The sequence below is a fragment of the Calypte anna genome, chromosome 7 (assembly GCF_003957555.1).
Source record: "Calypte anna isolate BGI_N300 chromosome 7, bCalAnn1_v1.p, whole genome shotgun sequence".
Classification (NCBI taxonomy): Eukaryota; Metazoa; Chordata; class Aves; order Apodiformes; family Trochilidae; genus Calypte; species Calypte anna.
Window position 1 is genome coordinate 25,833,928 of NC_044253.1, and position 23,794 is coordinate 25,857,721.

Here is a 23,794-nt window from a genome sequence, read left to right on the forward strand (position 1 = left end):
CGGCCCCTGCCAGGCATCGGCCGAGGGTTGGCGGTGTCACATCTGAAGCCCTCCTGCAGGGAGGAGAGGAGAAGACTGGGAGGGTGACCCGAACCGACCCAACACAATATTCCATCCCATACGTGTCACGTTCAGTATAAAGCTGAAGGATAGCAAGGGCCGAGCTCTCTTCATCCATGGATGGGGTCCTGGGAGGATTCTCTTCAGTCTTCTACCTTTGATCCCAATCAAGTCGTGGGATCCACCATGTCTGTGGATCACCTCTTTTTTTCTGCAAAAGATGATGGCGTTCAGACCAATTTCCATGCTCCTTTCCTACTGCAATGCCTTCAGATTAAACTTCACTGGCAGGCTCATGGTGATGGTCTCCATGCATCCTGCTTGGTAGCCACATTACCCCTCCCGTGGCACTCTCTGCAGCCTCTCCCTGAGCAGCCAGGCCAGTGTTGCTCAGAAGATGCAGTCCTGCCTTAGAGTTGCAGCCAGAGAGCCAACAGAGAACTGGAGGCACCTGGATTACTGCTCATCATCATCATCAAGATGTTTTGTCATGCAGTCACCAGTGAAAAACAAAAAAAATGAGCAGCAAAGTGAGATGAAATCCTTCATTGTCCCACCCCATAGACTCAACTTCCCCCTTTTCATAACCCTGCAGGCACCCCTGCATGCCATGACTCCAGAGCTTTGCCAGAGAAGTCTCCCCACCTTCCAGAGCCTGATGTCCCTGCTGGTCCCCATCCAGGAGCAGACAGGTTGTTGCCTTTCGCATTGCGTTATCTGTGTTAATGGTGCCCAAAACTTTTGCTCTTCCACCCAGTGGCCAATTTCAGCTGCTTTTGTGAAAACAAGGATGGCAGAGGCAGGCAACCATGAACACAATGCACAGAGTGTTCAGAGACAGAAAAGTTACATCCATCCAGCTATGGTCTGGTTTTTTGTTGTTGTTTTGTTTTGTTTTGTTTTACCATAAATCATTTGTCTTAAAAATCAAGCCTGTTTACATCCTAATGGGAGGAAACCACAATCAACAACCATGTGCTTCCCTGGCTGTACAGTATTTTGGTGCCAAACAGCAGTTTCCAGTACCCATCGGGCAGTTTGATGTCTTGGTGCTGTAGGAACAGATCATTCCCCTGTGTGTATAGAGGAACATGGAGCAATGGTCCTCAAGAGCCAGCCCATCCCCTTCCCTGGTCACCCTATCAGCATCCTGACAGCCAGACAGCCTCCACTGCCAAGGGGCAAAGCAGGAGCAGCTAATGGTGTTAAAAATGTCCCAGGTCAGCAGAGCTGATGTCAGTTTGATGGGAAGAATGTTAATACACTTCTTGGTGACCTTCCTAGACCATACATAGAGACCTGGCAATTTAGCCCTTCTTTTTAGTAAGAAAGGCAAAGATCCAACTCAGTCTGGTGTTCCCATCAAGTTCCCATCCTTTTCTGAAGGAGGTTCTTTTCCTGCAAACAGAAGAACCCCCAGACAAGGAAGTGTGGTCCTGCATACAGAGATGACACCTGGTATGGGGTACAGCCAGCCCTTCCCACCCTGACCTCTCCTTGAGCCTTTGTCTTCCTTCCCATTTGTTTCAGTGAGGCAGTTCCAAGATTTCAGAGCTCAGTCAAGAGTGTTAGAAAGCCAGAGTTTTGGGTTCACTGGGAGGTTTCTCTGCCGGTTTCCACTCCTTCACCAGCAATGTAGTTCAGCCATGTCCCTGCTGAAGGAGGCCCAGGGAGCTCTGCCACAAGCAGAGAAGCAACAGGCAGATGCCCATCTCTTTGAAGGACTGGACTCCTCATGTGGTGGAGCAGCCTCAGGCTGGGAGCTGCTGCTGGCATCACAGAAAGTGATAAATGCACAGGGGGATGGGTGGACCTTCACATCCTCGTCTTTGAGAACAAAGAGAATCCAGACAGGGATGGTATCACTCAAAGGTGTCAGTATGGAAGATATCACACTGTCCTCAGCTAGCAATGGCGAGCAAACACATCCCAGATCAAAGGCCCAAAGCTTAGGATAGGAAGTGCTGCTGGAACTGGAAACTGCTCATAAAAAAAAAAAAAGGGTATAGAGTACAAGCCTCGCAAGGAGGGGCTGAGGGAACTGGGGGTGTTCTGCCTGGAGAAAAGGAGGAGGCTGTGGGGAGACTTTCTCACTGTGCACAACTACCTGAATGGAGGCTGGCCCAAGGGGAGGTCAGCCTCATCTCCCATGTGAAGAAGTGACAGGGCAAGAGGAAATGGCCTCAAGCTGTGCTGGGGGAGGTTTAGATTGGGCATGAGGAACAATTGCTTCCCTGAAGGACGGTCAAGCATTGACAGAGGCTATTCAGGGCAGTGGTGGAGTCACCACCCCTGGAGAGACTTAAAAGCTGTGAAAATGTGGTGCTGAGGGACATGGTGTAGCGGTGGCCTTGGCAGCGTTGAGTTAATGGTGGGACTTAAAGGTCTGAAAGGTCTTTTCCAACCAAAACTATTCCATGATTCTCGTCTACAATGCTATGAAATCACTGGCTGTCATACAGCTGGAGAAGGAAATAGTTTCCCAGCTCTTTGGCTTTGCACATCTTGGATGGCGTGGACATCAGGACTTTTATTGGAAGAGCCTGCCCATGGCAGGTACCCAGCTTGGAAGGGGAACTGGCAGTGGTCTGGCAGATCCAGAGCCAGCATAGGGGCTGCATCCGTCCCGCCAGGTTACGAGGTGGCTGATGGAAAGCGACCCGATGGACACAACCCAGCCCGTGCCTGGTCACATCCTGCCGCAGGAGCCGAACCGGGGCTCAGCAGTCCATCCGCAGAGCTGCGCCTTGATTCCGCACAGCTCAGCAGGGGGACATCCCGCTCCTCCCGACTCCTGAGGGAGCCCCAGCGGCTGTCGCGGAGGAGGAGCCACGGGGGAGGGACATCGCCGCAGCCGGGCCATTGTCCCACCCACCCCCGCCTCATCCTCCTCCCAGTTCCTGAGGGAACACCTGCCATGGCAGGGACTTTGAACCCGAGTCCGACGGGTTCGGAAGCTCCAGGGCCGCCATTCCGCAACCCCCTCTTCCTGCCCCCTGCCCGCGGGACACACGAGAGGCAGAGGGGGCGTGGCCAATGCCGTGGGCGTGACCAAGGCCACGTCCAGGCGGTCATGGGCGAGACCAAGGGCTCGGTCAGGCTGCCGTGGGCGTGGCCATGGGCACGGCCACGGCCAAGGGCGTGGGGCGGGGCTCCCCCCGCTCCCTTCTCTCCCCACCCCTCTCCCCGCGCCTCCCTGACGTCATCTCTACGCGCCCATCGTTCCGTCGCGGCGGGGCGGGCCGCGTCTCCTCGGCGCCGCCATGTCCTTGTGTCTGGCCAAGCTGGGCCGGGCCGCGGCCGCCGCTCGGGGCCGCCTGGGGGGAGCCGTCCTGCCGGCGGTGAGAAGCGGGGCCGGGGAAGGCGCGGGGACATCCCTGCGCACAGGCGGGGTTCGCTTGGCTGCAGCGGCCGCCCCTCAGCGCGGTCGGGCGGGCTCACCTTGAGGTGCCCGGAGCGCTGCGGCCTCCCCGCGGGGCTGGTGGGGGGGTGGGAGCTCCTGCGGGGTGTGGTGGCGGCGCCGCCTCTGTTAGAAGTCGGGTTGGGGTCCTGAGGCGGCCTCTGCTCGCTTCTAGCGATGTTGCTGTGTGTGCCCGGCGGAGCCGTGTTTCTGGAAGTGTTGAAGGGGAAAAGCTGGGCTAGGGGGCTCATTAGAAGGGGACAGTCCCAGTGGGCGAATGTAAGGGTCTGGGGGGGAGTGGGGAGCCGAGACTTAAGGGTGAGGCACAGGTAACTATTTGAGACCAGGCTGCAGTGACCCAATGACCTTTGCCTTGTGAATGAGATCTCTGGTGGTGCAAGAAGAAAAACAGGGATCAAAAATAAAATTTCGGGTGTGTAAGCAAGGTCACTGCATCCCTCCAGACAAGGCCTTCTGAGTTTTTACCGAGGTGGCTTTGCTGACCAGGACTCGGTAAGATACTGCCCTCAGCTTTACAGACCAGATGTGCATTTCTTCCCACCTTGGTCCAGGAACTATTGTGCAGAAAAGAAGCTGTGATTCTCCTGAGAGACTGGGAGAAGGTTTAATGTTAATACCTGCCCAACAGCAGACAAAGAGAAATCCAAACAAAAGTCTACTCCTGGGTTTCCCTTGGGAGCACACGGCAGGTGGTGTGTCTGTGGCTTTCAGGGAGTCTGGGAAATTGGGGTCATTGTGTAGGTTCAGGGCAGAGTTCTAGCAGAGTAGTTCTGTTTCAAGCTTTGTTACGCTGAAAATTGTGTCATGGCTCTTTGTTCTTGGTCTTGCATTTCATAAGCAGCTTCTTAGCCTCCAGTACTGCTTTTTATGCTGAGCTGAGATGGCAGTGCCAGCTGTGCTGTGTGACAGTTCTTTGTGTTAGATGTGCTGGTGTGTGTCCTGCAGGTGTGGAAGGTCTCAAAACACTTGAGCATGCCTAGTTCAGCTAAGAAAACTAAAACCTACTGATTTTGTTGTTGTGTTTTCTTCCAGGCAAGAATTCATCTCAGCTCCAAGCAGAATTTGGAGTATGGCTGGCTGGCTTATATTCTGGGAGACCGAGCTTCCAAAAGGTTCACTGAGTACAGCAAAGTCTTTACAGTGGAGGGAAACTTATCCTCTGGGAAGGGCAAACTTGCACAGCAGCTAGCAGAAAAACTAGGTACATGTGATTCTCCCTAATTCTGCAATTGCTACTGGAATTTAAGAGTGTGGTTGTTGTTCTTGTGTAAAGAAAGTTCACCTAAACAGCAGGTCTTGACAAAAAAAATACTAGTTAGGCAATATTGCAGTTAATGTGAAGGATGTATAGAATCATTTAGGTTGGAAAAGACCCTTAAGATTGAGTCCAACCATAAACCATAGTAACATACATGATAAACTAGAATTTAAACCTCTTACTTCCTATAGACCAAACAGCTCTATAGATAAGGGGAGAATAAAATGTTGGTAAGGTTTGAGATGATGATGGGATGCTTGTCAGATCTGCAGGAACCTTCTGCAGGTGTGGTTTCTGTGGAATGAAATCTCACTTCCAATCAAGTTGGTTTGTGCACTGAGCTTCCAGCTCTGGTGGAGGAGTTGCTGAGCACCTTGAGAGGAAAGATTTCCTGCAGAGCAATATTTATATTGATATTGATATTGATATTTATATTTATATTTATATATATAAAGTGCCTATCACCATATTGATAAGCATTCTTTGGAACCACTCTGACAGCAGAGGTAAGAACAGGAGTCAGCCTGTTAATACCTCAGCACTTCTGTTTCCAGTCAATTTAAAAAAAAAATAAAAAGCCACAAGACTTTGCTGCCAGTCTGCTTGTCTGGTGTTTAATGCTGCTACTCCATCAGGGTTGGGTGACTGGAGTGATTAGAGGACTAGGGGCAAGAGGGTTCTGCTTAAAATGATAGGCCAGCTCTTGTGGAGGTGGCAATGCTTCAAATTGGGTTTTAAAATAGTTCCATATTTAAATGAGCTGTATAGATATTTACTGGAATAAACAAAATTCACTTTGTTGATTGATGTTCTGTTGTGGGGTTTTTTTTTTTGTTAGGAATGAAGTATTTCCCAGAAGCAGACATCCATTACCTGGATAGAATCACGGGAGATGGGACGCTGCTGCCTGAGAAATTTAATGGTTTCTGTAACCTGGAGAGGTTTTACAACGACCCCAAGTGCCCTGATGGACATTCCTATCGACTGCAGGCTTGGCTCTTTGGGAACCGTGTTTTACAGTATGCTGATGCCTTGGAACACCTGCTGGCCACAGGTTTGATTTCACAGTATAACAACATACTTCTAAATTAATTTGAGTTTTAAGTTGTGAGTCAGCTGCTCTGAAGTACTTTGGTAGTGTCTGTACTTGGAATGAAAGGCTCTTATGTTGTTTTTTTTATATTTCCCACTCTAGTGAGTACAGGTCAGTAATTCATTCAGTAAAACACTGGATATTTTGTGTTAGAGCACATCTTAAGAGCAAGTACATGCCAGTTACCCCTTTCACTATGTTCCATTTGGCACTTCCTGGTGTTTGTTTTCAGAAAGACATTTTAAACACACTAAGCTGTGAGCTGTGCAGCCTTTTTAAAGCTCTCCCTAGATTTAGTTCCTGGTGGTATCTTTTGTTCAGTCTTTTTTATGTCATTAAATACTGGTTTGTGGTGGTATTGTTATAAAAAAAAAAGCAAAATGTGAATGCCAGGAGGTCACAAATATAAGTGTACTCCTTAAATTTAGTAGTACTTGCTGCTCTGGTGATTTGGGTCAGACAGGCATTGGTATCCAGTACGTTGGTGCAAGCTAAAAGTTTTCTCTTCTGTTTTATTTACAATTTCTCCAAAAGCAATCAGGAAAGTGATTGTAAGGGCAGTGTTGTTAATTTAAAGTGCTGCTGGCAGGAGAAAGAGTCTGCTGAGCCTTGCTGACAGGGACCAACTTTGCATTGCAGGCCAAGGTGTGGTGATCGAGCGCTCTCCCTACAGCGACTTCGTGTTCCTGGAGGCAATGTTCAAACAAGGCTACATCCACAAACGGTGTAAGTTACCTGCATGCAGAGGGAGGTTATTTTGCCTTCATCCCAGCCAGAAGTGTGGCAGTTCAGTTTTTAAAAGAGGAACAAAAAAGCCTGGTTGGAAGATGGGCTTTTTTCAGGGTTGTTCGTGCTTTTCTGTTCTGTGCCACAAGGACCAACCTCAAAGCCATGAGACTTCCAGTTTTATTTCAAGACTTTGGTTTTGCTTATATGTGTGTGTATTCTGTGTTGCTTGCTTGTGTCCCATCAGCCAGAGACTCTTGGAGTTCTCTGGAAATGCGGATGAACTCTGAACTTCCTACAGGCAGACCTTGATCTTACAGCATTAGGTGCAAAATAAATAACGAGTCAGCAGAGTTTGGTCTGCTTGCCTTAAATGGCCAATTCCCTTTGAATCCCCAAAACCACAAATGTTGCTGTTATCTTAATGTTGCTGTTATTAGCCCAGGAAGCTACAGGTCACTCAACCTTAGCTGGGTGGAGTGTGATGGATCAGATCCTCATGAAAGCCATTTCCAAACATACGAGAATGTGAAGGTGATTGAGAATGGTCATCATAGTTCTATGGAAAGATATGGTGGTTGGCTCCTTACAGGAGGAGAGCAGTGGATATTATTAAACCAGGCCTTCGCTCCTGTCTCTCAGACCCTACTCACTGACAAACTGATGGAGTGTGATTTATATTTGGCAGTCACCAAATCCACAGCGTTGTGCTCAGCTCTGGTCTACCAGAGCTCTGAACTTCCTAATCAGAATATAGCAAAGGGTCGAGAAGGTCACTGAGAAACTAGAGGTTTCTCAGTGGTGAAACTAGAGGTTTCCCCCCATGGTGAGAAACAGTGTTTCTTGCCAAACCTTAGTGAAGCACATGACTTTTGTTCCATTTTGACCTTTGCTGCATTATCATCCAAGGACAGGGCTCTTTGTTTTATGTAGGAGGCTGTGGCTGAGCAGACAGCTGGGGCAATGGGCACCTTGGGTGACCTGAGAGCTGCAGTCCCTCCCTGATGTTTTGAGGGACTTTCTTTAAATGGTCAAGGAACACCCTCCAGATTACTGTAAAAGTTTGAAATAAATCCCCTGTTGATTCAACTGATGTAAGATTCTGATACCTCAGTGTATATAGCAGCTGAGATAATTGTGTCTTACGTTGTTTTCCTGGAAGATTGTTTATCCAAAAAACTTCCTGAATCCTATTTGAGGGAAAACCTACCCTAAGCTTTCTCTACCAGCCAAAAAGAGACTACAAATGCAAAAGTGAGGGATGATAGAATGTGTTTAGCAAACACAGGAAAAACCCCACAAATGGTTGTAGGCTCATGGCCTGATAAGTTATAATTTTAATGAACTTGTCCTCATTTGGGATGTGTATGTGTTCAGCTGAGCTGCCTTTAGCTCTTCTGTGGTTTTGTTTTTATACAGGTGTTGATCACTACAAAGAGATCAAAGAGATCAGCATTTCTGAATTCCTGCCACCTCACTTGGTCATTTACATAGATGTACCTGTTGCAGATGTGCAGAGGAGGATTCAGGAGAAAGGCAAGGTAATTTTATCTCTTGTTGCTGTTACTGCCCATTAACATCTGTTGTAACCATGCCCTTTCATGTGATTCCTGTCTATGATTTGATGCCAAATTCTGTTTCAGGCAGCTTCTTGTCTTCCTAAGTGTAAGAAGTGTGTTGGTGATGGCTGTGTGAAAAAAACAAAAAAAACTTTTTCTGACTGCATCAGCATGTTTTATTTCTGTAATGAAATTATTTTTATCAAGTTCATCTGCTTTTAAAAGTCAGCTTTTGCAGCTGCCATTTCAGGAGTCTTGGCCAGGTAACAAGCTTCTTGTAGTGTGCACTAAGATGATCTGTGCTTCCCAAGTGCCAGAAGCCCCAGCTGCTTGTCACCATCTCCAGCTTCCACAGCAGACATCTTCAGACTGGTGTTGATGTTAGTGTGGGTCACTTGTGATTAGCAAACTCATTTAATTTTTTGAAGTGAAGGAAAGCACTGCTTGGTACATTGGTGTTAACACAGAAACCACCAATTTTAAACTTCAAGCTAATTTTGTATAGGTGTTTCATGACAAAAGAATCCAGAGAGCTTTCTGGCTAATGTGATACAAAGTTGATAAGAATGTTTCACTACTATGACTTCAGTCAAGCCTGAGGTCATGATATGCAACTTGGTCTTTGATAGTTGTGGAACATCCTCCCTTTTGCTCCCCAAATCCTTTGAGTGTGGCATAATTTCTCTCCAAGATGTCTTTTTTCTTTAAGTCATGGTGTTGAATGAAGACTACTGGTAAAAGAAAATTAACTTCTGTTCTGTATGTCTTAAAATGACCCCACTTATTATATTGGATTCCTGGGTTATTGAAAGAGTCTTGAATCAGAAATACTGTGGAGTGCTTTTGTGTCATTTAAAAAACTGTTCCTGGTTTGGTATGTGTTGTTTCCATCCTCTTGTAATATTTGGATATGTGCTTATGGCTGTTCTTAGGTATTTTATGAGGATTAAATTATGTTTGCTTTGTACTTTGTTCAAAGGTTACAGGAATTTGTAGCTAAATGAACTATTTTGGGAGGAATATAAGACTGTTGTCTGAGAATGCAGAGAGGCAACAAGAAAATGCAAGGAAAAACATGGGATGCACCCATGGGTGCTGAGGGAACTGGTGGATGTCATTGCTAGGCTGCTCTGCATCATCTTTGGTAAGTTGTGTGGAGCAGGAGAGGTGCCTGAGGACTGGAGGGAAGCAAATGTCTTCAAGAAAGGCAAGAAAGAGGATCTGGATAACTACAGACCTGTCAGCCTCACCTCCATCCCTGGAAAGGTGATGGAACAACTCATTCTTGATGATGTTTCCAGGCACATCAAGGAGAAGAGGCTTCTCAGGAGCAGTCAACATGGCTTGACTAAGGGGAAGTCATGTCTGACCAACCTGAGAGCCTTCTGTGAGGATGTAACCAGGTGGATGGATGATGGCAGGGCAGTAGACAGAGTTTATCCTGATTCCAGGAAGGCATTTGACACCATCTCCCACAGCATCCTTGGAGCTAAACTGAAGAAGTGTGGCCTGGCTGATCAGGTAGTGAGGTGGATCAGGAGCTGGTTGAAAGGTAGAAGCCAGAGAGTTGTAATCAGTGAGATGAAGTCCAGTTGGAAGTCTGTTTCAGGTGAAGTCCCTCAATGGTCAGTACTGGGGCCAGTACTATTCAATATATTTATTGATGACCTGGATAGGGGAACAGAGTGCACTGTCAGTAAGTTTGATGATACAAAACTGGGAGGAGTGGCTGACACCCCAGAAGGGTGTGCTGCCATTCAGAGGGACTCAGACAGACTGGAGAGTTGGGCAGGGAGAAATCTAAGGTATTACAACAAGGGCAAGTGCAAAGTCTTTCATCTGGGAAAGAACAACCCCAGGTACCAGTATAGGTTGGAGACTGAGCTGCTGGAGAGCAGCACAGAGGACCTGGGGGTGCTGGTTGATGGAAGGATGCCCATGAGCCACCAATGAGCCCTTGTGGCCAAGAAGGCCAATGGCATCCTGGGGTGCATTAGAAGGGGGGTGGCTAGTAGGTCAAGAGAGGTTCTCTTCCCCCTCTGCTCTGCCCTGCTGAGGCCACATCTGGAATATTGTGTCCAGTTCTGGGGCCCTCAGTTCCAGATGGACAGGGAACTGCTTGAGAGGGTCCAGCACAGAGATGATTAAGGAAGTGGAACATCTCCTTTATGAGGAGAGGCTGAGGGAGCTGGGGTTCTCCAGCTTGGAGAAGAGGAGAATGAGGGGTGACCTCATCAATGTTTATAAATATGTAAAGGGTGAATGCCAGGAGGATGGAGCCAGGCTTTTCTCAGGGGTCACTAACAACAGGACAAGGGGCACTGGTTATAAACTGGAGCATAGGTGGTTCTGTATAAATATAAGGAAGAATTTTTTCACTGTGAGGGTGGCAGAGCACTGGCACAGGCTGCCCAGAGAGGTTGTGGAATCTCCTTCCCTGAAGACATTCAAACCCACCTGGATGTGTTCCTGTGTGACCTGTAGGGGACCCTGCTCTGGCAGGGGGGTTGGACTTGATGATCTTTAGAGGTCCCTTCTAACCTCAAACTTTCTGTGATTCTGATTTAACTGTGGAAAGCCAGATAGCTTATAAAAAAAGCTTTGATTTATTAGAAAAAAATAATCTCAGGTCTCTTAAATATGGTGTTACCCATTTCTCTCCAAGCCTGTCTGTTATAGTCTGCCAGGGTGAGCTCCTGGCATTTTGTTTTGCTGTTTCCTGCTCATCTAAGAGGGAGGCTGATGATTGCAAAGGGAAGTGACTTTGAAGCTGCAAATGGAAGGCAGCCCTTGCTGCTCTGGGAGCTGCCTGGCTTGAATTGCTCAGTCTCTGGTCTACTGACTCTCTCCTGCCCTCCAGCACTTTGGGCTGTGACTGAATGTGCCTCTGTGCTGTAATGTACAAGATATTCTTGAGTGGGAAAACCGTAACTTTTTTTGCCTTAGCAGCTTCAGTGGCAGAATTATAAACTTCTTAATGTACTGTGGGAACCTGGGAGTTCTTTGCCCTTATGACCATAAAGGTCAGTGGTGTTTTTGAGACCTTCTGGCAAATTGCTGGTGTGACTTGTAGCTGCCCTGGGACTGTGGCACTGCTGAACACTGGTCCTTGCCTGGGGATTATATTTTTGGAATTTCTGCTTTCTTGGCAGATGGAGTGTTTGATTCAGTGTGCTGCTGTTGTGGGATGCTGGAAAAAGAAAAGCCCTCCAAGTGGGCCCAGCAAGCAGAGATGTAGACCTTTCCAACATAATGGGCATCTTGGGTGGGTGTTTCAAGCTGGAAATGTAATTTGAGGCTTGAGCTGAAGGAACACATGGTACATTATAGAAACTTCTGGCAACTTGCAAATCATAGAATCACAGTATGGTTTGGGTTGGAAGGGACCTTAACAATCATTTAGTTCCAACTCCCCTGCACAGGCAGGGACATCTTCCACCAGACCAGGATGCTCCAAGCCCCATCCAACCTGGGCTTGGACACTCCAGGGATGGAGCAGCCAGAGCTCCTCTGGGCAACCTGGGCCACTACCCTCATAGTGAAGAACTTCTTCCTAAGATCTCAGTCTCCCCTTTTGTCTTAAACACATTTCCTTTGTCCTATTATTCCATGCTCTTGGATGAAGTCCCTCCCCAGGTGTCCTGTAGCCTTCACCTACCAGGAGGTGCTCTAAGGTCTCCCCAGAGCCTTCTCTTCTCCTTGAAGTCTCTCTAAGAGCTCCATTGTCCTTCCTGTGTTGGGGCTGGGGGCTTTGGAACTGGAGCTGGTACTGTAGGGGAGTTTCATGAGAGCGGAGTAGAGTGACAGAGTCCTCTCCTTAGACCTGCTGGCCATGCTGCTGGTGATGCAGCCCAGGACACGGTTGGCTTTCTGGGCTGCAGGTGCATGTTGCCAGCTCATGCTGAGCTTCTCATCAACCAGCATCCCCAAGTTCTCCTCAGGGCTGTTCTCAATCCATTCCCCACCCAGCCTATACTTGTGCTTTGGATTGCCCTGCCTGAAGTTCAGGACCTTCCATTTGGCCTTGTTGGAACTTCATGAGGTTGACAGTGGCCCACTACTTGTGCCTGTCAAGGTGTGGTATCAAAGTACCCCATGCAGGAGTTTAACAGCAGGTATTGTATCAATAGAATTTCAAAGGAAAGTGATGGAATGGATGGTTGGAGTGAAAGGTTGCACATGGACGTGTGTGAGACAGTGGGAACAGGGGCACATTGTCCCTCTCATTGAAAAAGCAGACTTGGACAATCTGTTTTCTGCATGATTATATTTAACTTCTTTGAATGTGCAGGTAGCTAGGATTTAACAGACCACAGAAAACTAATCTTTTAGAGGCTTTTGATGTGTGGTTCTCTCAGTCAATGTGAATTTGGGGGCAATGAGGTGATTCTTGTAACATACTGAAATAAATTGGAAGAAAGTTTCTCGTTTATGTTCTCCTGTCTAACCTGCCTTTCTCTTCCCTTCTACATTCACTAACATAGCAGAAGAATCTTATTATATGATTGTTAAAAGCATGGACATAAAGTGCAGGGCAAAGCAACAATGCTGACTGACTAGACTGACTTGTTTCTCAGGACATTCTAGATATTTCATGTCACATAAGAACTAACCACTTCAGCTGTTTTAATTCTTGAAACTTTTGTTAACATTTACATGTTTTTCTTAGATGTTTGCAAGTACAAAAGTGATCTCCTGGAAGATGGTGTAGTAGCACCTTCTGCTTACTTAGGTTGGAACCTGCTCTGGTGGGAGAAGAAAGCAAACTCCTTTCACAGCCTTGTTTTCTGCTTTTTTTGTTTTGTTTTTAGCCATATGAGAAAAAGGTGTCTCCTCAGTATCTCCAGAACATTGAGGATGCTTACAAGAAAACCTTTCTACCACAGATCAGGTTAGCAAACCAAAATGCTCTTGTCTGTTAAGGCTTTGAGTAAAAATGTGTGCAAATCTGAAAAATCTGTACCAGTATAGGTAAATAAAGTTCTGTAGAGAGAAATCTTACTGCTGTGTGGTACAATATCATGTCCTGCTGATGAGATGTTGCATCAATGGTATAACAACTGTGCATATGGAATATTGGTAGCTGCAAAATGAAGTCTTTCGAGGTGTGATATTTACAAAGCAATGTTTATTTGACTCAACAGACTCAGTGGGTGAAGTGTTTTAAAATTGTGAATTCATTGGATTTTGTTAATTGATCTACCCAGTAGGTTGCAAAGCTAAGGAGCCCTGATCAGCAGTGTGTTTTTTCACCCTGCTGACTTCGGGCATTGCAACTTAGTTGTCATGGAGCTGGAGCCAAGGAGGCATAAACTATCATAGTTAAAAGAGCATGTCAGGAGCAAAGCCAGGAATCTGGTCTGTTTGTTCTGCAAAAACAAGTTCTGTCTCCTTTCTGGCAATATTCTGTATGTGGTTGGTGTTGACACCTTTGCTTCTCTTTCTCTCATTTTGTAGCAGTTCTTGGAGTGTTTTCTTGGAACGATGTCCAAAGCACTGTAGCTGTGTGTCTGTGTGACCCAAGTGTGATGCAATATAAGTTTTTCTCAGACCTTTTTGGAAAGTTTAGAATTTTTCTCACCTTAAAAACACTTCAGCTGATTTTTTGATAGTGGTGTGGAGGGGGAGGAGAAAGGCTTTCAGATTCCGTTTCTCTGCCTTATGAGGCACGCACGTGAGAACCTTCTACAGTTGAGAAGGATCTGGTGGACTTTTTGCTGCTGGCAAATAAGGACTGCACTGCTCCCTGCTCTAAGAAACTAAGGGTGTTCTTCTCTGTGCTCCCCTGGCTTTCTCTAGATGATTATGTGTGTGCTATAAATTTGAGATAAAACTATTACAGCTTGCCAGCAATCACAGTTCTTATAAAGAGCTCTATTGAAAATCAGAATATCCTAAAAACCTAAAAGCACATGAATATTAAGGTCTTGGTCCCTTGTAAATAGATTTCTGGGAGGGAAACTGAAAGGTTACAGTGCCAGGCCTATTTTATATCAAAACAATCTGTATTCGTGCAAGGGTCAGTGTGTGCATGATGCTGTTCATTGAGTTACATTTAAGTCATAGTAGATCTCCAGGTAGCCTGCTTGTTTCCTCCTGCTGTTTGGCTCATCTCCCAGGGTCAGCAATTAAACTGAATAAATTCATATTGAGCTTGTCATTCATAGAGTTTTGTTGGTGTGATGTTTGGTCAGCTGCCTCCCAGTGTGTCCCCTACAGGTTAGTGGCCACCGTGTGGCTCTTGGAAGGAAACAGGAGCTAAGGATGGAAGAGGAAGAGTAGGAAGCCTTGGGACTGTCATGCCCCTGAGGGCAGAATTGTTCAGAATTTACTGGTGAGGAGAAAAATGCTGCTTGTGCTTTGGATCAAATCGAGCCCCAGAAACACACCATGGTGTGTTTAGTAAGGCTGAATTCTGGAGCTGGTCCTGCTGTGATTTCAACTCTGTCCCCTTTGTCAGCCCATGGTCAGTACACTCGTTAAGCAAACACTCTCGGGTTGGCAGCCTCATCAGCTGCTGGGCTTACAATAGCTTGTCAGATCAATCTGTGTGCTTGGATCTGAAGAAAACTGTCCTTGATGTGGGGGAGTCGTGAATGTGTGAAGCTTCTGCTTTGAGCATCTCTGGACCTCAGAGTGGCTTGGATATTGGATAAATACATAGAAGCTTCAGCTGGCATTAACTGTTTGCTGGCTTGCCAGTGAATTCATGCCTGGCTGTTAGTCTAGGCAAACTAAGAAGTATTTGATTCCCTGACTCTTGAGGGTAACCAAAACCTGATTCAGACAGGCTAAAAAGAGTTGTTACAAACTGGTATTCAAACTCCTGCATACTCATGTTTGAGATAACATTTGTTCCTTCTGTTGAAATGCAGCAGGAAAACTGTCTAATTTGTTACTTAGCAAAATTCCTTTTACCTTGTTCCATTTAATTGGAGCAATATGATGCTGCTTGAAGTGGTGTGTTTTAGAGTAGATATTTGGCTAGCTTAAAACTGCTGTGTTCTTTCTAGTCTAACATGTTTATTTATGAATGTCTTTTGCTAGTGATTTGTGAGCAGTGCTGTGGCAGGTACTACTTCATAATTTGAAGCAGACAGCTTTTGGTTTTGATTTTTTTTTTCCTGGACCAAAGCCCTAAGGTTGCTAATGTTCTTTTCCATAGCCAATACTGCTTTCATGGAGCAGCTGTTTTCTCCTAATGAAAGTCCCCATAATCTTCAGAGTATCAAGTGATTTCATCTGCATTGTTAATGCAATTGCCAGGATGAGACTTTAGTGAAGTCTGACCTCTCCCTTTGACTACCAGCAGTAAATACTGAAGATGTGTGTGCCCTGTACTGTCACAGCAGCTCCCTTTGAAAGGAGGCCATTTATTTTCTTTCTTGATTGAAGAGTCATGTGAGACAAAAGTCTTTAAGGAGTTCCCCTACCAGGGCCACCAGTTGAATGACTGACTGTAAGAGTTCGGGGGTTTGTAGGAATAAAAGGCATTTTATAAATGAACTTCTTTACCAGAGCTCTTTTGACTGACCACTGTTAATGTAGACCTAGGCCTAGTTTGAACTGCTGCATTTATCAGTTTGATAAGGTGGCTGCTCAGAGCAATTTTGATTGCCAGCATTCATCAGGATTAAATTCACAAGTGGTTGTGTTAAGCAAAAAGTACACAAATTCTTCTTCATGCCCTTCAGCTTTTCTGTCTGCTGTTTCATCCACCATGCTCACTGGGCTTCCATTTTATTTTCTCTCCCCCTTTTTGTTAGCTAAAGGGTTTTCCAGTGCATGCACAAGAGTTTGGGGAGCAGCTGTTACTCGGGTGTATGTAGTCATGAAACATGTTCAAATAGGAACTCTTGTCGTGGTCCAGCTCTGCAAGTGACTTTTCTATGAAGGCTGCTGTATGAGTAAGAAAATCATATAACCAAGAAGCTATTACCTGTTTTTTTATAATTTTAATTTTCTATTACAGGTTCTGCTACCTGTGTTATTTTGGTTGAGTTAACTTCATAGCAAATAATGATTAAAGAATGTTTTCTTTCCCTAAAAATTACCCACAAATATTATTGTACTTGTAAAAAGGAAGCTCTACAGAAGTTTTGGATTAGACTGGTTGAAAATTTCACTTGGCTTCAGATAGATTGGGCAGTTGTAATTGGGACAAGTATCGACACTAGTGAAGTGGTAACAAGTTCATAGGTGGGTTTTTAAAAATGATTTTTTAAAATGTAAACAATGTAGATACCACAGGCCTTTTGCCCTTTAAAAACCAATTTTCTACCAGGAAAGAAGCAACAGCTCTAATAGAAATTCTACCGAAAGAACCCTGTAAGCATTCTAAAAATTGTAATGATTCTGGTTCTGTGCCTTTTAACTTCATTTCTGCTTCTTTTTGGAGCAGGAAGAAAAGTGGGTAGAGCACTTGTATCAGGGCAATTATTTTTTTTTCCTTGCAGTGAGACCAGTGAAGTTCTGCAGTACTCAGCAACTGAGGCAGAGGATGTGGAGAAGGTAAGAGTTTGCTGCATTTATTGCTTTGGTTTTCTTTTTGTTTGTTTTTTAACTTCCAAGACTGAAATGTGAAGAGAACACATTTTTCTAGATAAACTTGTCAACTAATTAATGAATATAGTGTTTGTTGCTATGACAAGTATCTGGGCTGAGTCTGTACTGAGTATTTTGATGAATGAGTGTTTTGTCAGGAGAGTGAAGTCCCATTCTCATTCCAGGGTAGCCAGCTGACTGAGCAAGCAGAGCTTCCTATAGACTATTACTAATCATTTTCCTGGTACCTTCTGTCTGATGTACCTTCTGCCAGGTTTTTCAAAATGTAGTTTGTTTTCCTAAGCAAATCTTGTAAGGGAGGGTGGAAACAGCATTCCCTGAGACCCAGATGGGTTGTGCACCGACTGTCCAGTCAGCAGCCCTGTTGTAAGTGGCTGGTGGGGTGGTGGAAGGCTCTGCATAGCTTGGTTTGGGAATCAATGACACGACCACAAGGTAAGTTGTGACAGAATTAACATGAGATTACTTCTTCCTACTCCACTGTGGGTTTTTTTTGGAGTAGGTGTAATATATTTGCTTTATTGCAGCAAAAATTGTTGCTCATGGAGCGGGTTATTAGTGAACCTTTTGGTTCCCAATTGTTAACTTTTCTTTGCAGCTGATTTTCCCTGCTGAAAAGAGCAATGAGCTTTTTGTAATTCTGGACAGGTTTGTAGTGGGGCAGTTTCAGTTCTAGGGATGAAAGCTACACAGTGAATACCTCAAAGCTCACTTTAATTTGGTATAGTAGTATAGATCTTGGCTGCACTAAAAATACCTTTTCAGATATGATGTGTCTTGCTGATTTTAACGTTTTTATCCTCTGGAGTCCACTTAGTCCTCTCCTTTCCTCTCTTAGTGATGAAAAGCAGTGTGTGGCTGGTCATATTGATTTTTGCTTTAGAAAATAGGTCCAGACCTTTGCAGAGCAGCATGCGATTTATTCTGAAGTCAGCTGGAAACAGAGAAGTAGCAGGGTGATTACTTGGTTTGAGATTAAAAACTTAACTACTTAAGGAAAGGGGAGAAGTTAAGGGAAGTGACACAGGCTTCCCAAATCAGATGCAAAAGGAAGACAAGTTTGTTTCAGTGTACCAGCACCCCTCCAGCCACCCACACTGTGTGTGATGTTTGTCAGGTAGCAGCTGTCCCTCTCACTGAGATGCTGTCCCTCATCCATCGTGACATGGAACATGTCTTAGAGCCTTTCCTAGCTAAGCCTCCAAGATAGTGCTTAACTCAAAAACCTTAGGCCCATCAACCTTGGAAATAATAGCAGAGGTTTCATGATGCTTATAGCTTTTGTGGAGTTCTTAAAAAAACCCAAAAAGCATACTTGAACATTTCTGAATGTTGCAGGAGACTGCCTGTTAGTACTCTTACTGGCTGATGGACTGGGTTTGGCTGGGATCGAGTTAATTTTCTTTGCAAGAGTGCATATAGTGCTGTGGTTTAGATTTGACCAAAAGTATTGATAGTGCACCAGTCTTTTAGCTATTTCTGAGCAGTGTTTTGCTATCTCTCTGTTTCTTACTTTCCCCCTGCCTCTAGGCTGGGGATGTGCAGAGGTTTGGAAAGGGACACAGCAAGGACTTATGATCCAAACTGACCAGAGGTATATTCCTCACCATGTAATGTCATGGTCAGCTATAAAACTGGGCAGGTTTTTTGTTTTTGTTTTGTTTTTTTAAATAAATAATTGCCGAGAGCAAGAGACTGGAAAACCCCTGGATCCTTGAGTTTTGTTCCCACTGTTAGAATTGAGGTTGAATCTGTCTGAGCTGAAGTCTGCAGTCATATCTCCTCTCTTAAATATGACTTTTTCTGGAGGAACAAAGTGTGTATTTTCATTGGTGTTGTGCACCTTATCAGCCTGCGCCTTGTGTTCCCATGCAAAAGCCTTGTGAAGCAGATAATATTGGTAAGGACTTTCATGGTCCTAAAAATTTAACCCCCATTAGCTGTGTTGCTTGTGCATTTTTTAGTTCACTTTATGAGAATATAGTTGTGTTATTTTGGGTCCTACCCTCTTGTGGCTGGATTTCTGGAGGCTCATGCAGAGGCTAGCAACACTAATCACTGCATTTGTTGAGGCAGTTTGAGTTTATACTCACAAAAAAGGATGGTGGCTTCAATGTGACAGCAGATAAATAGCATTTAATCGTCAAACTGCGCTTCAAAGCAACTGCTTACATTTGGAGTAGTGCAAAATTTCTGAAATCTGTGAAACTGAGGAGGGTTTGGAAGCTTCAAAATAACCAAAGGCCTTTCCCTTTGTTCTCAGATTGGCTCTATTTAAGCAGACCTGTGACCTTCACCAGCTGACAATTTTGACACAAATCATTCTGTATCATTTTCAGAAATGGAAAAAAAAATACTGAGGAGGGTAAACCTTCACATTTTGTCTTAGGCCTGAAATTACTGTTGCCAAGTAGCTCTTGAATGCTGGAATTTTCAGTCTTGTGAGTGCCTAGTGAATAAAAGCACAGTGTCATTGTGAGTGATTGTAGTTAGTTTTTTCCAGATAACATAAAAGAAAGGTAGGTTTTGAGAACCCTAATGTTTCAAGAATGTAGCCACAGGCTTTTGGAAGAAGCAACAAGAGAAAGTGGGGTGGATGGAGGTGGGGTGTGTTTGTGTTATTTGCTTGTTTTCTCCCCATTCTCTCTGAGCATATCCTGAAGTGGTCAGAGTAAAGCAGTTTGTTTCCTCCCTAATTGTTTTTTGTTGGTATTTTTTTTTGTTTTGTTTTGTTTTTGTAGTAAAACCCACTGCTGGAGATTTTATTTTAATCCTTTAAATCAGGGTTTAAAGGCAATCTAAAGCTCTTATTGCTCAAGTAGGTAGTCTGCCAAGCTCAGCAATCTTGTGGGGTTATCAGTATGGACTGAGGCAGTTCCTAATTTGGTTGGACAAATCTGGACTAAAGGATTATTGTTTTGAATTCAAGGTACACAACAGTATGATTTTCATTTTAGTTGTTAGCTGTAGAGATGGCTGCTCTTTCCACTTCAAAGAATAACAATGGTTTTTTTCCCCTTCAGTTTACCTTTGGAATGAAATAGTTGACATTTGGAAATAAGGGTTAGCAGGAGGGATTTGGCTTTGGCTTGTAGGGTGTTCGTTTACACAGATGTAGCCTGGTGATAGCAATGTTTTAACTGTTGGCTAGCTTAAGTTCACAGATGATTTGCTAATGTGACTTAATTTTTTTATGACCTTGTAATTTAATTTAATTTAATTTTGACTTTTGATTCACTCTCATAGCAGATATACACAACTTAGAAATGATCTCCCAGCTCCACCAGCATCAGCACTCACCAGATCACCATGAAACAAGCTTAAAAATTGTAAGCTGTTTGTGTTGGGTTAGTTGCAATGATTAGGGAAAGAGGTCTCATTACTGAAACAGTTTTTTCTAAATCCTGCTATGCTCTGCAATATATTAAGACTTGATCTCTCCTGGATGTTACTACAAGTTGTGCTACGAGCAGGTTAAATCATTCATTTGCTGCTAAATTCTTGGGGCGTGCCAGGGTATTCCTCATAAATTAAGAAAATGTTCTTGTAGCCTGGTTGGGAGGCTGATACCATTGTCAGCAAGCTGTGGGAGCTGTGTCCTCTGGTACAATGATAGGAGTGTGCAAAAACTAATTTGGATCCAGAATTATTTTTCTCTACAACATATTCTTAGCCCTTTTGACTGACTCCTGTTAGTTGTGATACCAGCCATAGTGGGGAGTTTCCAAAGCTTTTTTATTGGGGAGTTATTTTACAGCAATTTGATTGGAAGAATTTTGAAAACTCTTCTGAGTGTTTGTGGTGCAGTTTTTCTGTTGTGTTTTTTGAAGATTGAAACATCTTTCCATCAACAGGAGGATATGTCCTTGGCTTTTTTCTGTATGGGAAAAGTAGGTTCCCTGAGTTCTCAGCTACAGTATCTGCCTTGCCCTGTTTGCCTCTTTGTAAGACATTAAAAATGGTTGAAGAACATCTAAATTTGCATAAAGCTTTGATGTCAAGTCAACCTTATTTTTTGAGTCTTTATCAGCAGCATTAGTCTTAAATATAAATGTCTTGAGAAAAATAAGTGTGGGATCATATCTGTAAGTCATTATTTCATAACATGAAAACATAGTAATAGTAATTGAATGGACCTTTATAGTTGAAATTATTTTGTAATAGCACTTTGTTATTGCCTTTTATGTGGTAATAGATGGGGTTTAGCATTTGCTGTGATCACAGGGTATAATTATAGTGGATTTAATGTACAGTAAAGAACAGAAGCATTTTTCACTTATTGTTCTATCACTCACTTTACTAATGGCATCTGCTTACCTGTCAGTACATCATCAGGATTTGGGTACTGACCTCATAGCTTTATCTTTTTCTTCTGGAAAAGGCCTCTGAAAAGTGATATTTGGAGCTCCAGCATTCACACCTTCTCAAGTTGCTTCAGGGTACTCTCACCACCTCATCCTGCACCTTAAGTGCATCCTTCTGACACTGGTTCAGTTTTCCTTCAGATCTAATCAGTTGTGTGTGATAACCTCAGGCTTGTGTTAAGCAATTACCCAGTGGACCAGCAAAGTTCTGTTTTCTGGTGGGATCAGGCTGTAGATGAATCTCAAATCTGGGAATGATACGTTTGGGCATAGTGGGGAAATGATTTGCTGAGCTGGTGTTTTTGTTTGAATGGTTCTGGGTGCTGAGCTGTGAGTTTTACCTTTCCTTTCTGCTGGGGGTCTGTGCATGCATGGGTGGCTCTTGGTGACTGAAATTGTGAGGCTTTGGGCTTCCATCAGTGCAGCTGTTTCAGGTATATTTGAGTTTCCCAGCTTGAAACACTCCTTGGTTTCTGCCACATGAAACATGCACAGCAACACCAAGAAACAATTACACCTCTGCCTCAGTTGGTATGCCCTGGAGTCTTTCTGAAAAACAAATGTGCTTCCTATATAGCACGATGGGTTTGGGTTGAAAAAAAGGGGGTTAAATTCTCTTCTTCCCAAGAAAACACCTTCCAAAGGGAACCTCTTCTCCAAGTAAATAATGATAGGACTAGAGGGAATGCCCTGAAGTTGCACAAGGGGAGGTTTAGACTGACACTAGGAAGAACTTTTCTACTGAAGGAGTAGTCAGGCATTGGAATGGGCTGCCCAGGGAGGAAGTGGAGACACCATCCCTAGAGGTATCCAGAAAATGTGTAGATCTGGCACTTCAGGACATGCTCTAGGGGGCATGGTGTGTTTTTCTGGGTAGGTGATTAAACTGGGTGATCTTAGAGGTTTTTTCCAACCATGACAATTCTCTGACATTTAGACTTATTTCTGTTTCCTCTTCACTCTACCTTAAATGTGGGGTTGTACCTTCTTTGCTTCCTTTCAACTCCAACAGCATATTGAGGAAGAATGTCTTGTGTCAGGTAAGAATTTGGAAACAAGGCACTTCTCAGCCATTTTATTCCCTGCCATCCTCTGTTTGCCAAGGCTGAAAACAGCAGGAACCTAGGAGCTGGCCCCTGTGTGTCTGCCCAGAGCTTACAGCAGGACCACAACCTCCAGAAAGGTGGCTGGGAGGTGCATGAGCTCTCAACATCTGCAGTGTTAGTACAGCGTTAGCAGTGGAGCCTTTCTGCTGGATGACTTGTTTAATAATGTTTTTGATTATTGATCTGGGGGGTGTGTTCATTGCTTTTTGGATATTCTGATCAGATCACCTCTTAGTGTGATTTTTATGTTCTGATTCCAGATAATTGAAGACATTGAATACCTGAAGTTTGACAAGGGGCCATGGCTGGAGCAGGATGATGTTTCTTTCCATCAGTTGAGACTTTAGTAAGTATGATGACTTCAGTCACTGAACATTGCTTGGCATCAGATCTCAGGGAAAATGGTTAAAACTTTGAATTTATAAAGGTATGTTTATATTTGCACTCTGACTTGTTTATTTGGTTGTTTGTTTTTTGGTTTTTTTAATCTGAAGTCAGTGGTGATGCCAGGCTTTTGATGCTTGGCACTATAACATGGTGTGGCATTTTGCTGCTGCTGCTCATCGATTAGAGACTCCAGAAAAATAGATCCCATTCCAATAATGAAGCATAAGAACTCTCCATGCATTTCCTAAGTGCTGAAACCCTTAGGATTTTTTTTTTTTCTTTGAGCTTTCCTGTTCCTGGGTGATCGCAAAGCCTTTAATTTTAAAACAGCATTTGTGCACTTGGCATGGTGATGTCTCTGCTGCCCTGGCAGCATGACATCCTTCAACAAAGCTTGTTGACAGAGCAACCTTTTAGCAAACTATGTATCTGGTGTTGTTTAGATTGGCTTAGTTTGTTTTTTTCCTATTTCTAAATCATTACTAATTTCTTATGCTGTCAGCTTTTTACATACCTTTCCATCAGTCAAGAAGCTGGCTGAACAGAGTTTAGGGGAGAAAAAGGAATAAAGCAAATTTGGGTGACAGCTCAGTAATTCTTCTTCCTCCTAACCCTGACTCCCAGTAAACAGTCCTAATTCATGGAATAAAGTATTGCAGTTCAGCTGTTCATTCTCCACATTAACAAGGGAGATTGTAAATTACAGCAGTTTGAGTGTTGTGGAGTTTTGGTTTGGTTTGGTTTCCATTTGGATATTTTTTGGTGAAAGATCCTTGTCTGTCTAGTTGGATGTGAAGAGATCAGACTCAGCTAGGGGAAAGTGCCTTGCTGAATAGGATCAAGGTTTGGTCATCATTCTTTGCAAGTCACTCCATAATTATCTGTCCTCCAGTTCAGCTGTGGAGTGCTACTGGTGAGGCTGCCAGTATCTCCAGAGCAGAGCAGAAAGGAGGGGTGGCCCTCTGAACTCCAGGGCCAAAACCATGGATGTGTTTGTAGAGAAGTGAGATCAGAGCTACACTTCTACCCCTTGGTTACAAACAGAGTGCCACTCTGAAGTCATGCTGATGAACAAAATATTCTTTGGATAATCCTGTATAAAGAGCACATCTACACTTGAAAGACTACTAATAGAGGTAACCTTGCACTCAAGTGAGAAGGGTTTTCTGTTTTATTAGAACTTCATCTTTAGAAAGGTAGCAGATAGCAAGTGTAATATTGTTACTACATTTTTAAAACAACAGTAAGAATGATA

General features: G+C 44.1%; 1 protein-coding gene across 1 annotated transcript in view; it reads left to right on the top strand.

Moving 5' to 3' along the window:
• Window positions 1–3,271: 3,271 nt before the first annotated feature.
• The window catches only part of NDUFA10 (NADH:ubiquinone oxidoreductase subunit A10), a 41,746-nt gene continuing 21,223 nt past the window's right edge, over window positions 3,272–23,794 (top strand). Inside the window, exons 1-8 of the mRNA XM_030454245.1 lie at window positions 3,272–3,401; window positions 4,514–4,682; window positions 5,578–5,793; window positions 6,472–6,558; window positions 7,978–8,099; window positions 12,929–13,008; window positions 16,574–16,628; window positions 22,413–22,498. Coding sequence (XP_030310105.1) covers window positions 3,324–3,401; window positions 4,514–4,682; window positions 5,578–5,793; window positions 6,472–6,558; window positions 7,978–8,099; window positions 12,929–13,008; window positions 16,574–16,628; window positions 22,413–22,498 — 893 coding nt within the window. The 5' untranslated portion in view covers window positions 3,272–3,323. The remainder of the gene's footprint in view (window positions 3,402–4,513; window positions 4,683–5,577; window positions 5,794–6,471; window positions 6,559–7,977; window positions 8,100–12,928; window positions 13,009–16,573; window positions 16,629–22,412; window positions 22,499–23,794) is intronic.